The sequence below is a fragment of the Phascolarctos cinereus genome, unplaced genomic scaffold (genome assembly GCF_003287225.1).
Source record: "Phascolarctos cinereus isolate Bilbo 61053 unplaced genomic scaffold, phaCin_HiC Scaffold_1;HRSCAF=81, whole genome shotgun sequence".
NCBI lineage: Eukaryota > Metazoa > Chordata > Mammalia > Diprotodontia > Phascolarctidae > Phascolarctos > Phascolarctos cinereus.
Genome location: NW_027555514.1, coordinates 271,216,514 through 271,231,815, shown reverse-complemented (window position 1 = coordinate 271,231,815; position 15,302 = coordinate 271,216,514). Strand labels below are relative to the sequence as shown.

At 44.0% G+C, this 15,302-nt stretch overlaps 1 protein-coding gene across 2 annotated transcripts in view; it reads left to right on the top strand.

The window, feature by feature from the left end:
• GNPTAB (N-acetylglucosamine-1-phosphate transferase subunits alpha and beta) overlaps positions 1–15,302 on the top strand; it is a 91,529-nt gene that overhangs the window by 48,466 nt on the left and 27,761 nt on the right. For both annotated transcript variants that reach the window (XM_020982344.2, XM_078146808.1), the window contains exons 8-16: positions 582–743; positions 1,136–1,315; positions 2,005–2,175; positions 4,963–5,086; positions 6,222–6,425; positions 7,302–8,389; positions 9,737–9,936; positions 10,657–10,876; positions 12,086–12,199. In XM_020982344.2, coding sequence (XP_020838003.1) covers positions 582–743; positions 1,136–1,315; positions 2,005–2,175; positions 4,963–5,086; positions 6,222–6,425; positions 7,302–8,389; positions 9,737–9,936; positions 10,657–10,876; positions 12,086–12,199 — 2,463 coding nt within the window. The remainder of the gene's footprint in view (positions 1–581; positions 744–1,135; positions 1,316–2,004; positions 2,176–4,962; positions 5,087–6,221; positions 6,426–7,301; positions 8,390–9,736; positions 9,937–10,656; positions 10,877–12,085; positions 12,200–15,302) is intronic.

The window sequence follows — 15,302 nt, the reverse complement described above, 5'->3', positions numbered from 1 at the left end:
AGTAGGAATGCTACCAATATACTTGTATGAAGGAAAAGGAAAGCTGTGAATTTTGTGGAGACAATTAGCTATAGTAAGTATCAGTTTCTTCCATCCCTGCCCGGCCTATCCTGTGGGGTGTGGTTTGGAACTTGTCCCCCTCTGGAGACCCTAGCTCACACACACGTCCGCCTCTCATCCCTGGTACCTCTCACGGTATTCGTTTGGCTGCACCCCTGAGGACTGTGAGTTATGACGTTGATTGAAGCACACTGTACAGGCCACGTGGGGAGCCCACCGCAGAGCTGCCTGGCAGGCCGCTGGCCTTGCCTGCAAGCAGCCGAGTGTCACTTTGGTTTGTTGTGTTCTCTGCGCTCGGAACATTTCCGCAGGAGCCCCTGGGGGAGGAGTCCCTCTGGTATGTGGCCACAAGGCCCACTCGGCGGCCTGATGACATTCCAGCGTTCCTTTCTGGGGGGACAGTTGTTCCTCCACAGTTGACTGTACGGAGGAAGTCCACTGCAAATGTGACTTTGGAATGTCTGCGGTGCCTCTCTTTTCCCCTGGAAGCTTTCTGGTGATTTCATTCTGTTTCTGTGTAGCTGCAGTTGTATTCAGAAGCCAGTGTGGCCCTCCTGAAACTGAATAACCCCAGAGGCTTCCAGGAGTTGAATAAACAAGCTAAGAAGAACATGACCATTGAGGGCAAGGAGCTGGCGCTCAGTCCTGCCTACTTGTTATGGGATCTCAGTGCCATCAGTCAGGTAAGGAACAGAGCGGGATTTTTAAAAGTTAGCAGTGACGAGAGTCAAGGGCCTGAAAAGAAAAATGAAAAATCCCACGGGTGTGGCACATGCTACCCACCTCAGTCGAGGCTGCCGTGCTGTTCCTGCCTCAGATACCAGCTTCAGAAGGGGGCAGCAGGGTCACCAAGATAGGAGGAAGAGTCCTGAGGCCAGGGTGGGGAAAGGAAAGAGCTGACAGGGAGGGAGTTATCTGGTTGTGCCTGATGGGACGCTGCCCTGTGCAGGCTCTGCTGTGTGCACGCATGGAGGCAGGTCATAGCCCCTGCGCTGCTGTCTGTGGGAAGCTTCCTTTGTCAGTTCCGTAGTGCAGCGTCTCTGAGGTAACCTAACAGGCTGAATGGTTCTTGCAGTCTAAACAGGATGAGGATGTTTCTGCCAGCCGTTTTGAAGATAATGAAGAGCTGAGATATTCTTTGAGGTCCATAGAGAAGCACGCTCCGTGGGTGAGAAATATCTTCATCGTAACCAATGGGCAGATTCCTTCCTGGCTGAATCTTGATAACCCTCGGATAACTATAGTAACGCATCAGGTAAACATCCTCCCATCAGTTGGTCAGTCACCAAGCATTTATTAAGCGCCTGGTGCATGCTAGGCATTGTTCTCAGAATACAGAGGCAGAGAGTAAAACCACCCCCACTCACAGGAGCCCACCTCTGTGCCATTTCCTTTTTTTTTTTTAAGTAATTTTTTTTCTGGTGAGGCAGTTGGAGTTAAGTGGCTTGCCCAGGGTCACACAGCTAGTAAGTGTTACATGTGTGAGGCTGGATTTGAACTCAGGTCCTCCTGACTCTAGAGCCACTGCACCACCTAGCTGCCCACCATTTCCTTTTCATATCTTATATTGTGCCGCAAGGATGGTCTCAGTCACCTCAAATTGCTGTGCACATTAGCCAGTCTTCACATTTGGATTCTAATTTGAAATTTATCTCCTGTTCTGTGATTGGTATTCAGGCATCAGGTCACCAGAATTAGGAAAGACAGTGGAAGACCCAAGTGGGGAGGTGAGGAAGGAGGGAGGCCTCCTGGAGATGCCGCTGCCCTGCAGGGAAGGAGTTTAAGGGAATCCCTCCCTTAGCGGCAGAAGGGTCTCCTGTAAGTCAAGGAAAACTGGTCCTCGAGTAATCGCTAAGGGAACCGTGGAGTGTGTTGTTTGTATCAAAAGAGTCTTTCAATAAAATAGCAATGATAGCCAACCCGTTATCTGCTTTGTCTTCCTAGGAGGTGTTTCGGAATTTGAGTCACTTGCCTACCTTTAGCTCCCCTGCTATTGAAAGCCATATTCATCGGATTGAAGGGCTGTCGCAGAAGTTTATTTACTTAAATGATGATGTGATGTTTGGGAAGGATGTCTGGCCAGATGATTTTTACAGTCACTCCAAAGGTCAGAAGGTGAGTGAAGCTGGGAAGAAAGTTCCCACCTAGATGTGAAGTCAAAGCATAGGTCAGTTGATCAGTTATTTATTGAGTCACTTCCACACCATGTGAGATGCTCACTGCCTGAATGCTGGGCATGAGCTAACAGCTTTTTGCCATAATAATGAATGAAACCCCCTGCTGAGGAATGGATGGGTCAGATCCTCCGTTAGCAGCAGAGAGTCTTTGAGGTACCCCATCCTCAACGCTCAGAAAATTAAAGAGAAAGAAAGGACATAAGACTGAAAATGTACGTCTCCCAAATCTTTTGTACTTATGACATCCACTCGTGTCCTGATCCTCTAAGTCCATTCTGTCCAAAGAGAGAGCTACCATTTCATTTAAAGCAGTGAATTTCAATCCTATGGGCTTCTTTTAAAAAAAAAAAGATTCACGTTTTCTAGTTATTCCAGTAATTATCGTGTAGAAAGCAAATTACTTGTTATTGAAAAATAGCTCTGATTTTTAAAATTGGAAAAATATCACAATTCCCTAGCTATTGTAAGAGTTTCTATTTAAATTTGTGATAAATCTTAAGGTTGAAAGGGTTAATATTGAACTTTCATCTAAGTGTTCACCCACCACAAGAGAAGATTGCACATACAGATTTTCCAGAACAGTCTCAATTTCAGCGAAAAAAGGTATATTTTTTTAATGAGGCTTTACTCTGAGGGAATTTAGGAAGAATTAAATGGAAGCAGATTATTTTTACTCATTTTTGGTTGAGATGCAGTCCTGCTGGTCCATGCCCATCATAGAGGGAGTACCCTGACCTGAACCTCTTGTAATTCTAGTCTGATCCTTAGGCACATTATCAAGCCCAAGACTGCATTGTGTATTAGAGGGTTATTAACCATTCATCTATTCATAGAGTGTTAGAACTAGTGGACCTTAGGGATATAGGCCTGTCCCACACTTTTATAAACGGGGACATCTGAGCTCAGAGAGGCCAGCATTGTTCAGCTTGCTTACTAAGATCCATTATGCCATTTGGAAGGAAACCTTTGACATCTCCAAAACAGAAATGAGAGAGAAGGGAGGCTACAAATATTCACTGGGTCGAGACAGTCACAGAAATTAGTTATCTTGGATTTAAGACCTGAACCCCCAGACCAAGGTTGATGAGAATCAGTAAATCTCCCTGTCCAGTTAAGGGAGAACCACCCTTTAGATTTCTGTATGAGATTGAGAAAAGTGATTGTTTTCAAGAATAAAATAAGGTCTGCCCTTGAGTCTTCCCATTTGGCCTTCTTAATCCTGGTGCAGTGGGAGGTGTGTGGGATTCAGTCATTGAATCTCATAGATTTAGAGCTGGCAGGGATCATAGAGGCTCCTCCTCATTTACAAATGGGGAAACTGAGGTGCAGAGAAATGAAATGACTTGGCCAGGCTCGCACAGTTTGTGTGAGGCAGGATTAGCACTGTCCAAGTGCCCGGCTGCTTCTGAGGACCTGCGTTTCCACCTCAGCTCTGCCCCTGGCTGAATCGTTAAACCTCTCGTCTCCATTTCTTCACCTGTAAAATGAAAGGAATGACCTCCAAAATGCCCTCAGTTCTAAATTTGTCTTATGATCCCAATAGACTAGAACCGTAGGCCATTTGTTACAAAATGTAGTTTACGAGGAAATGTGAAATCCTGCATGTGGGTACCTGACAGGTACCAGAACAAGATGGCAGCAGATCAGTGGGAAAAGCCTTGGGGTCTTAGTGGACTTCAAACACAGCGTGTAAAGCTGGCGTCAGGGAGGAAGAGGGTTCCCAAGGAGCCCGAGATGGTGCGCCACTTTCAAGGAAAGGCAGCATCCAGAAGAGGGAGCAGATCCTGCCGGAGCAGCACCCCACCCAATCACAGGGAGGCTGAGCTCTGGTGGCAACTAGAGACTTTGTGAGACTGTGTCTGCAGAGCGGCTTAGATCTTGGAACCACCCTTCATGGGAAATGTGGAAGAGCCAAGGCCGGTGACAGGGGCGGTTAGGTAACTCAAACCACATCCTGGGCTGAGCCGGGGAAGTCATGGTGTCTGTGTCTGCTCTGAAGGGTTGTCCTGTGCAAGAGGATGAGCTGGTCTTACTCTGTAGGTCCCTAGAGGGCACCAGTGAGGCACAATTACAGGGACACAGGCCGAAGTTCAGTGTGAGGAAGTGGAGCTGTCCAGAGGTGGAATGAGCTCTTTGGGAAGTGGGCAGGTCAGAGGTGGATAAGCTGGGCAGGGATGATCGGTCTGGGCCAGGGCAGATGCCAAGCTTCCTTTCAGCAGGTAGGATTCTGTACTTGAGGAGGAGTGTATTTCAGTCTATTTCCCATACAGTGACACTTCACTGCAAGGAGGTAGCTTCCTTCTGAGTGGTACAAAGCCCTGGCAGAAACAGAGCTTACCCCAGTTTTTCTAGACTCAAGGATGATCATTAAATGTTTAGATTTCAAGAAGCAGTACTTCTGAGATGCTGGCTGCAGGCAGAGGAATTACGTAGTTTAAGGGGCGAGGGGGGAGGGGAGCAAGGAGAGAGAGATGGGAGAAGGAGAGGGGGAGAGAAAGAAGGGAGGGAGGGAAGGCTATCAACAGAACAAGTTGCTGAGCCAAATGCTCTAGTTGCTATTAATGAATTTGGAAGCAAAGTTTGTCATCTACTTAGCCTTTGGGTAGTTGAGATTTGACAGCATCTAGCACTTGCCTTTTTCCAAGTGTCCAATCGATAGTTTTTTGGAGTCCTGACCTGTGGATAGAGATCCTAGAAGTTCAAAATGTTTCTTCTCTTCCTGTAGGTCTATTTGACCTGGCCCGTTCCCAACTGTGCTGAGGGCTGCCCCGGCTCCTGGATTAAAGATGGGTACTGCGATAAGGCCTGTAATAATTCAGCATGTGATTGGGATGGAGGAGATTGCATTGGTAAGAAGGGCAGGCGCAGTTACGTGATGTTATTTATAATCGTTAAACAAACAGCATGAGGGCTTGTACGGTTATTCAGAGCACTGCTCTGGGCTGTAGTCTCATCCTTACTTTGAAGGCATCTTCCCTGGGTCAGCGTGGAATCTGAGAGACCTTTTTGCTTATTTAAAGGAAGTAAAATGTGGAATGCCTCAGATGTGAAGCCCAAATTGCTGCGATTGGTTTTTCAAAGAACATCATGGCTTGAAGGCCTACAAAGCGTGGCTAGGTGGCGCAGTATATAGAGCGCCTGGGCTGGAGTCAGGAGCACCTGAGTTCACGTCTGGCCTGAGACATTTACCAGCTGTGGTCCTGGCCAAGTCACTTGACCCTGTTTTCCCCAGTTTCCCCATCTGTCAGATGAGCTGGAGGAGGCAATGGCAGACTACTCCAGCGTCTCTGCTGGATCCACCGAGTGGGGTCATGGAGAGTCAGACGCAGCTGACGTGACGGAGCAGCAAAACAGCTCAGAGATGCACACTCTTCCAGCAGCCTGGCGAGATAAGGGAATGGAGGTGTCACAGCCACTTTACAGAGGAGACACCTGAGACTCCAGAGGGATCTGGTGTAGCCGCACACCCGGCACCCCCGTGAGCCAGGACTGGAGTCTGGGGCTCTTTCTGCTGCACTGTGTCCACTGTCCCCAGGGAGTGTGTATACTCATGGCTCAGCCAGCACTTATTAATTAAGTACTTACTGTGTCCTAGGCCTGGGGACACACAGTCCGAGAATGAAACAGTGCCTGCTTTCAAGGATCTTTCTTTCTATTGAGGAACACAAGAAATGCAGATAATAAGGGTATGCAGAATAAATTTAAAAAGAACAAATACAGGGCCATCCGGGAGAGGGAGCTCTAGCAGTCGTGACAGATAGGGAAAGGCTTCGTAGAAGGTGCTGCGTAAGGAACGAAAAGAGGGATTCTGTGAGGTAGCTGTAAGCAGGGAGTGCAAGGCATGGGCACCAGCAAATGCAGAGACACAGAGGTGGGAGATGAGTATCGGGGAGGGAAAACAGAGAGGAAGTCACTTCTGAAAACAGAAATAAGTTCACTTCGTTTTCAAAACAGCATAATGAGAGCCGGGCTCTTCTCTTTCAGGTAACAGTGGCGGCAGTCGATACGTCGCTCCAGGAGGCGGCCACGGCGGCGGGGCAGTTGGGCCACCCTGGCACTTTGGTGGTGGAATAAGCGGAATCTCTTACTGTAACCAGGGATGTGCCAATTCTTGGCTCGCCGATAAGTTCTGCGATCAGGCGTGCAACGTGTTGTCATGTGGGTTTGATGCTGGCGACTGTGGGCAAGGTACGTACCCTGCCGACGGAAGGGATGAGTGTGTTGTCGAAAAGCGTAGGGTGCTCTTTTGCAAGGGACTCTTCTCTGTCAAATTACGCTTTGACTCAGACCCAAACTGTGGGACACTTCCAGGTTGGGGCTGAGATGACATGGTTCCTTTGAATAATGTAGAAACTGAGCAAGTTTCTTTTCCTGCTGTTACTGGCATTTGATTACTGTAGCTGTATAGTATACCTTAGCCTTTAAAAATGCTGAGAATGATATATATACACGGACACAGAAACAATGATAAAAAGTTTCAGGATGGGGTCACACTGACAGCTCTCTGATGTTGCCTGAATGTGTTGCATTAGAAATGTGCAGAAAGATGAAGCTGGTTGTTGGAATGCACTGGCATAGCGTCTTATCTCCTTGAGTTCCATGTAGTGTTAGATGTTTATTAAGTACCTGTTGTGTTCAAGGCACCGAGTACTGGGGATATAGAAGTGAAAACTGACACTTTGCCTGCCATCAGGGAGCTTACACTTTCACGGCAAATACATATGCATATATACAACAAATCAGAAAGTTCTAAGTGCATCAGAGGGGGCTGTCACAAAAAATCAGAAAGTTCTAAGTGCATCAGAGGGGGCTGTCACAAAAAAAGACACACAATTCTTGAGAGGGATTGGAAAAGGAATCCCTTCTAGTTGGGGATGGTGAGGGCTGAAGCACAAAGGAAGGATTGCAAGAGGCGCTGGTGGAGATGGCAGTCAGTCTCAAGTGTGCATGCACATGGGCCAGTGTTTTAAGCTTGCCCGTGGATTTCATTGGTTTGGGGAACTGCCAGGACTGAACTTCCCTCTACCGGTGCAAAACATTCAAGTGTTACGGTATTTTTTCTAGATCATTTTGATGAATTACACAAGGTGACTCTCATCCCAAACCAGACTCACTACATTATCCCCAAGGGAGAATGCCTCCCCTATTTCAGCTTTGCTGAAATTGCCAAAAGAGGAATTGAGGGTGCCTACAGTGACAATCCAATCATCCGCCACGTCTCTGTTGCCAACAAGTGGAAGACAATCCACCTCATACTGCACAGTGGCATGAATGCTACCATCATACATTTCAATGTCACATTTCAAAACAAAAACAACCAAGAGTTTAAAATGCAGATCACAGTAGAAGTGGACACTAGGGAGGAGCCAAAACCTAATATTACCACCCAGAAGCCTCATGCAAGTGAGGCTAGCCCCATCACACCTCTGCCAGAGGCCGAAATCCTATTTGAAGATATTCCGGAAGAAAAACGCTTCCCAAAGTACAACAAACATGCAGATGGCTTTCAGGAAACTATAAGAATACCCCTTGTAAATATCTCTGAACTTCCAAAAGAAGTACAACTGAGTCTGAAGAAGTTGGATGTAAAGCTGGAAGGTGGTGATATTACTCTGAAGGGATATAACCTGTCCAAGTCTGTTCTGCTGAGACCATTTCTGAAAGGCGCTCAAGTCATCGAAGTAAAAGCTAACCAAGTTGTAAAAAGGGAAAAAGACAGTCTGCAAGATCCCGTGAGTAGGGAGCATCACACCAGCCTCCCCAAAGAGAGCTCAGAAAATGCCGATGGCGCGAAGACAATGAACTTTCCAGCTGAAGGTGCTGGCAGGACAGTCGAGGTGGGCGGGAGGCATCAGGATCACTCTTTACCTCGGGAGTGGGCAAAAGCTGCTTCTGCAACTCAGAAAGTTGGAGTCAGTGTTGGCTTAAGAGGAACGACCGTTGTCCCAGCTCAAGACCGAGCAGCCCAGGAAAAGGAGCTCTTAGAGAAAGCCAAGGAGAACAGAGGAGTGGGGCTGATCGAAGGGCATGCCGAGGACCATGATCTACACAATGGCGGAGTAAGGCCTGGAAGAAAACTTCAAGAATATGCTGGGAGCTATCTAGGATTCTTGCCTTGGGAAAAAAAGAAGTATTTCCAAGATCTTCTTGAGGTAAGTCGAGTTCAACGTCATCTCTTATTTAGAAGGAAAAAATGGTAATTTTACACATACTACCCGGGGTCACTCATCATGGCGCGCTTCATAAGAAGATGGAGCTTGAGCTGTCTCCCAGAGGAAGGGAGGGAGCTGTAGAGGAGGAGAAGGAAGGGCAGCAAGGGACGTAGTAGGAGAGAGAAAGAAGACTGTTATTGGTGGATGGACTCAGCCATGTCATGTTTCTCTTGTTGGGACTTAGAATCTCACTGTAGGTGACTCCCAGGGAGGAAACTCCCCCAAGGGGACGTCTGGGACTGCTTTTAGCTTTGTGGTCTTGGGGCATGGAGAGGCTGAGTGAGTTCCTTGGGATCATGGAGCCTGTGTGCATTAGAGGCAGTTGTAAGCCCAGATCATCTTGATTCCAAAACTACTACTCTGTTCATTGCCCCCCACTGCCTGGCTACCTCCCTCTCCCAGAATATTGGGAAGATGTACAGCAATGTCAGAGAAAGGCAGGATTGGGGTGATGATTCTGTCTAGCAAGAAAATGAGAGGTACTATAGTGCAAGTAGGTGGAGCACTTGACAGGATCAGAAGACCTGAGTCCTGGCACTGTCCCTGAGCAGCTCCACACCCCTAAGCAAGCCGCTTGATCTTTCTAGGCCTTAGTTTCTTCTGCTTAATTAGGGTTGCAGACTAAATAACCTCTGAGGTCCCTTCTGGCTCGAACATGCTAGGATTCTACCGTTTCTCCCAGGTGGGCAGCCTCTAGCAAGAGGACCGAGATTCTTATAGCGCTCCTTGTCGTATATTTCAAGCTTAAGCTCTTTTAATTGTTCTAATTGCTGACTTATTAAAACGAAGCAAGATTATGGTTCCCATGTCATCCGCCATATTTGTGGGTAGTTTGGCCTCTTCCATTTTGTGGTTGCCAAGGCAAGAAACCTTGATGTTGAAGTCTTCTTTCTCTACATTTAAGCCACTAAGAACCATGCTTTTTTATAGCTACACAATTCTTGACTTACCCAAATTGACTTCTGATACTGTGTATTCTTCAGGGCACAAACAAACTTGGGTTTCAATATCAGCAAAAAGGCAAAACGTGTGCCAGTCCGTAATAACGTTGGCAAATATGATTGCTCTAGGAGCAGCCCCTTCAGAGAACTTGGTAAAACTCTACTCTGCAGTTCCTCCTGTTCAGGCAGCCTTAGAATGTTACTCAAAACTGTTTTATCCTAAACTTAGAATGTTAGGTTTTTCCTTCACGGACCATCATTAATTCTTTTTATAAAATATTACCCAGTTCTCTCCTTTTCAGTCATTTTCATTTCACAGTCTTTTATATTTTTATGGATTTCTTAGGAAGAAGAATCATTAAAGAAACAGTTGTCATACTTGACGGATAGCAAATATGTTGGAAGACAACTAAAAGATACCTTTGCTGATTCTCTCCGATATGTAAATAAAATTCTAAACAGCAGGTTTGGATTTACATCTCGGAAAGTCCCCGCCCATATGCCCCATATGATTGACCGCATTGTTATGCAAGAACTGCAGGATATGTGAGTAAAAGTGCCTCTTTCTAGGCTTAAATGTCCGCCATTTTGGATCTGTAGCAGCAATATTTGGTGATGTGTTGAACTAGTCATTTAAACTAAAGCAAAAGTCACATATATATGAATTTTTTTTTTACTTTTTAAAGAACAGACACTCTTGGTTGTTACATCAATTCCAAATATATCCTTCTCTTCCACCCTCCTCCCCACATCTACCCAGTGAGCTATCTCTTATAATAAACATTTTAAGTAATATTGTGTTTCCCCCCCAATTACACATAAAAACAGTTTTTAACAATTTTAAAGTTTTGAGTTCTAAATTCTGTTCTTCCTTCCCTCCTCTCGCCACTCCCTGAGACAGTAAGTAGACTGAAATAGATTATACATATACAGTCATGTAAACCATAATAGAATAAGTATTTTAAAAGAGAGATAGAGAAAAAGCCAATGAGCTAAATAAACCAACCAACATGTCACCTGTGTCTGACAGCATATGCAGTACTTCACAGCAGCAGTCCCCCTTTCTCTGCAGTGAAAGTTGATTTTCTCAGCTGTAATCCAGGCCGGCCCTGCTCTTCAGAATCGTTGGGCGCGCTTGTGCCTTCTTCCCTTTACGTTATTGGAGCTGTTGCGTACACTTGAGTGGCCCGGCCCGTGCTGTGTATTATGGCACATCGATACTCTGAATGTAAGCAGCTCTGACTTCCTTGTGTTGTATCGGACTAGGTTTCCTGAAGAATTTGACAAGACTTCTGTTCACAAAGTACGCCACTCTGAAGACATGCAGTTTGCTTTTTCTTACTTCTACTATCTCATGAGTGCGCTTCAGCCGCTGAACGTTGCTCAAGTTTTTGATGAAGTCGATACTGACCAGTCTGGTATCTTGTCGGACAGGGAGATTCGGACATTAGCTACAAGGATTCATGACCTGCCTTTAAGCTTGCAGGTACTAACTAGAGATGTCACTACTGGGGGTGGGTGTGTTTTGGTGAGGGGTGCTAGGAAGGAAAGAATATAGAACAGTTATGGGCAATGTTTTAAAAAAAAATTAATATTTTGTACATTGAGGTTATAGCTTTAGACCTGGGAGGGATTGTAGTGGTTACTCTGCAAAATGACAGCTTGGATTTTTAAGATTTTACTTTTGTTCCCCCAATAGATTAAAATTTCATTATGACCCAAACAAAAAGTAATGCATATTTGTTGGGAAAAGTACTTGCCACTGTTTTTTGAGGTTTTTTTTTCACCCAAATTAGAATATAGCCTGAGTTAAGACTGGCTATTATATAAAATTTGTATTTTTCTGTTTTGTTCTTTAGCAGGGCAGATTTTTTGAGTCACAGCCCTGGAAAGGACCTGGCAGCTGACCGTGCTAAAAATGCATTTACAATGGTCTTTCGTTTCCCTTTTGGTGCTCTGTGGCTTTCCTCATTCAAGCTTTGGGCTGTTCCAGGCAGGGCCGGATCCAGGCATCGAAGTGGGATGTGACCTAAGAGGCTGTCTAGTCCATCTTCATTTTATAGATGAGTAAACTGAGGGCAGGAAGATGAAAGGACTTGCCCAAAGTCACACAGTGCAGGATTTCAGCCCGGGTCCTTTGCAGAGTCAATGTTCTTTCCTCTCGTCTCATTCCTGGAATGGAGAGGGATGGGAAGGGAATTGAGCTGAAGAGCTATGGAGTTCTGGCTACAAGGGCCACTGGCCCCAGTGAAGAGGTTAGGTTAGCCTCTTCTTTCACCTTTACAACCACGTGTGAAATTCCATACATTTGGAGGAATGCTTGGAGACTTGTATGAAATATTTGCTTTGCTTTCCTCTACTTTGGGCTTGGGAGAAGGGGGCCAGAGATCAGACCTTTGATTTCCCTGGGATGGGGCACTTCTTCAGCCAGTGCACATCAGCAGTTGCTTTGCAATTTGTAGTCTTAGGAAATTGCCTCTCAGAGGCTAGCTCTATGCACTCCACAAGATGCCTTTTTCTATTTTTAATGGGTTTCTTAATGTTTTCCTTTTTGCAAGGTCAACTTTAAATGTATTATTTTAACTATTTTTGGGTATTTCACTCTACCACTGAATAGCATTTTAAAAAAACCCCAAATGCCACTGGTCCCTAAAATGCTTATAACTTGTTTGTTCTTTTTGTTTTCTTATGTTAGGATTTGACAGGTCTGGAGCACATGTTAATAAATTGTTCTAAAATGCTCCCTACTAACATCACTCAGATAAACAACATCCCTCCAACGCAGGAAGCTTACTACGACCCTAACCTGGTAAGAGCATTTCTCAGAGCTATAATTTAAACTAGCACATAGTGGTTTCCCTGGCTAGAGCTCTTTTAATCATTTCTGTAGTGTACAGCAGTGGCCGCACATGATGGGATGCCATGCCATGCCACACCGTGGCATGGATCTCGTCCAAAATCAGTTCTGTCTGACCGTGGTGTACTTTGTGTTTCTTTTTTCCCAAGATGCTACATCCCACATCAACCTTTGTTTTGGTTAATGTTTCAGTTGCTCTGCTTATGCTTCCTCATTTCATAAAAATAACAGAGAGGGGAAGGTGGCCAAAAAGTATCCAAAAGTAAGGTGAAAACTTGGCCAGAAGTAAAAATGTATTATGGGAAATCCACCCAGTTTGTCAGTAACGTGACAGTTCACCCATGTAGAAGTGTTTGTTGACTATGCATCGGAACATCTTAGAGAAGTGAAGTACAACTATTAAGACCTGCTAAGTGTTTAAATTATTTATTTTGGATAAAAGTAGATGTCTACGTGGATAGAATAGCCAGGTGTGTTCCTCACTTATCAAGAGCCCAGTATCCAAACATTTAAATGTCAAAATGGATCAGTTGGGGGCCAGGGAAACTGAGGGAGAGGGCACTTATTTGTGTTATAGAGGGATTCACAGCAGAATTACTTCAAATAATAAAATGCCTTTAGTGTATATAATTATCTTTTTATGGCACAGTTATGTTAGCATATCTTAATTTATCCAAGCACTGATTATTTCTGGTTTTTGCTATCATAAAACAACAAAGGCTACTTTTAGACCAGCCAGGTTTTTTTTTATTTTATTGCTATCTCTGGAATGTAGTCCCAGCAATGGCATTACTCTTGCACAAGTTAGATCTTGTTTGTGATTCATGCTGTAGTCTATCTCCGACACTCGGCTTACTGTGTGACACAGAACATGTCGCTTTACTTGTTTCTCGTGACCTCACATTCTTCATCTATCAATAGGAAGGAATGACAGCACACCCTTTAGAGATGATCTGTGCACTAGAAAAGGGCTGTATATGAGGATGGCGCTCGATGAGCATGAGTTGTTGGGGAGCTATGGATTCTGCATCTGGGATTCCAACCTTGTAGGGAATGCCTATCCTAGAAACTCCCCTCAGCATCACAAATCAGCAGCCCCTCGGTAGCTGAGAGCCATATCTGTCTGATGTATCAAGAGCTTAAGGGACTTGACCAGGGTCTCCTAGCTGGTATTTGTTAGAGGCAGAGGCTAGACTTGAACTCAAGTCTTCCTTTCTCCAAAGCCAGCCCAAAATCCACTCCTTCGTGCTGTACCTTGTGTCTTGATCCTGAGCTTGCCAGATTGCTCTCCATAAAGCTACAGAATCAATTACAGAACAGCGGAACTGTCTATTTCCCTGCAACCTCATTGATATTAAGTTTTAGTTACTTTTGTCATTTTGGGAACAAAGTGCTATCTTGAAGTCATTTCAAAATCATTTTTCTTAATTTGAGATTTTGAGGAATTTTTCAGGTAGTCTTTAAAAATCTGTACTTCCTCCTTCAAAGGTTATCAGTTATGACCCTTAACTGTCTTACTAATTGGGTAATGATTGTGACTCTCAGAAGTATGTACCAGCTTATTATAGATTCTGAATGTCAGATTTTGATCAGATGTGTTTACCACAGATATTTTATCCTGCTCTTTTCTTTTTGGGGAAGACATAGCTTTTTGTCATATATATTCCTTTTATCTTTATAGAAATCTAACCTATCGGTTTTGTCCTTGTTGGTTGATTCTGTTTGTATGATTAACAGTTTTTCTTCCACAAATGAGATGAATATACTTGCATTTTAGGAATTAAAAAAATTTTTTTTTAAATTTGAATTATTTTAGGAATAATTTTAAAATCTCTTAGATCATTGATCCAAGTAGAGTTCAGTGTAGTATGTGGTAGGAACTATAGATCTGTACCCATTTCCTCCCATGTATTTCAAATACATGCAAGTTTTTATGTGTTTTTTCTAGGGTTTTTGTTGTTGTTGTTGTTTTAATCTTTGATAAATCCAATATTATTTTCTTATATATATTTATACGTTTGTAATTCTGTGTTTGGATTCTCTGTTCTCTTCCATTCATTTACTTTTATGTGGTTTTTTTTACTCTACTGTCAGACAATTTCAGTAGTCTCAGCTCTATGTTAAGTTTAGATTTTTCTCCATTAGTTGCTCCATTTGTGTGATAAACATTTCTTCATTCCTTCCATCAGATCTTTTTCCCGGGGCTTCTCCTCTTCATCATCTCTCCTTGTTCTTCCTTTTGAATTTTGTTAAGGTTTTATCTGATTTCTGGCCAGTGGTACTTGAACATCACATTAAGTCTGCATATTAATTTGGGAAATACTGATATTTTTACTGTATTAGCTTAAAATGACCATATGCGCTGGAGAAAAAGCAGTAATACCATTTGTATAACTGAGGGGGTCATAGATTCTGTTTTTGGTCTAGATTCTAATCTTACGGTCTATGCTTGTTAGTTTTCTTTGCACAATGTCACAAAATCCATAGTTGTCATATACAAGTATTTTTTAACACCCCCATTCACCCTGAAAGAAATATACGATCCTTTTAACAAAGAAGCAGAGTCAAGCAGAACAAATCCACATGTTTACCATGTCCCAAAACATATGCCTAACATTCTCCACCTTGAGTCCATTGCAGCATCCTGACTAGCGAATGTCCTGGTCAGGGTCCAGAGTCTTTCAACATTGTTTTCTCTTTACAGTGTTGTGGTTATTGTATAAATTATTCTTTCAGCTCTGTTCCCTCCGCTCTTTATCCTTCAAAAAAGCGTTCCCAGGATTCCTTTTGTCATTTCATCAGTCAAATTCCATTCCTTTTCTAGACCAGCTGTTCAGCCATTCCTCAGTCGATGGGCACCCTCTTTGTTCCTAGCTCTTTGTTGCAACAAACAAAGGTGCTATAAGAATTTTTATACATACAGTTCTTTTTCCTCTTTTTTGGATATCTTTGGGGTATAGGCTTAGTAATGTTATCTCTTTACAGTTGGGTGATTTTGGGGACCTTGTCATTTTCCTTTTGTCATCTTTGCCCAATCTGATGAGTGTTGAAGTGG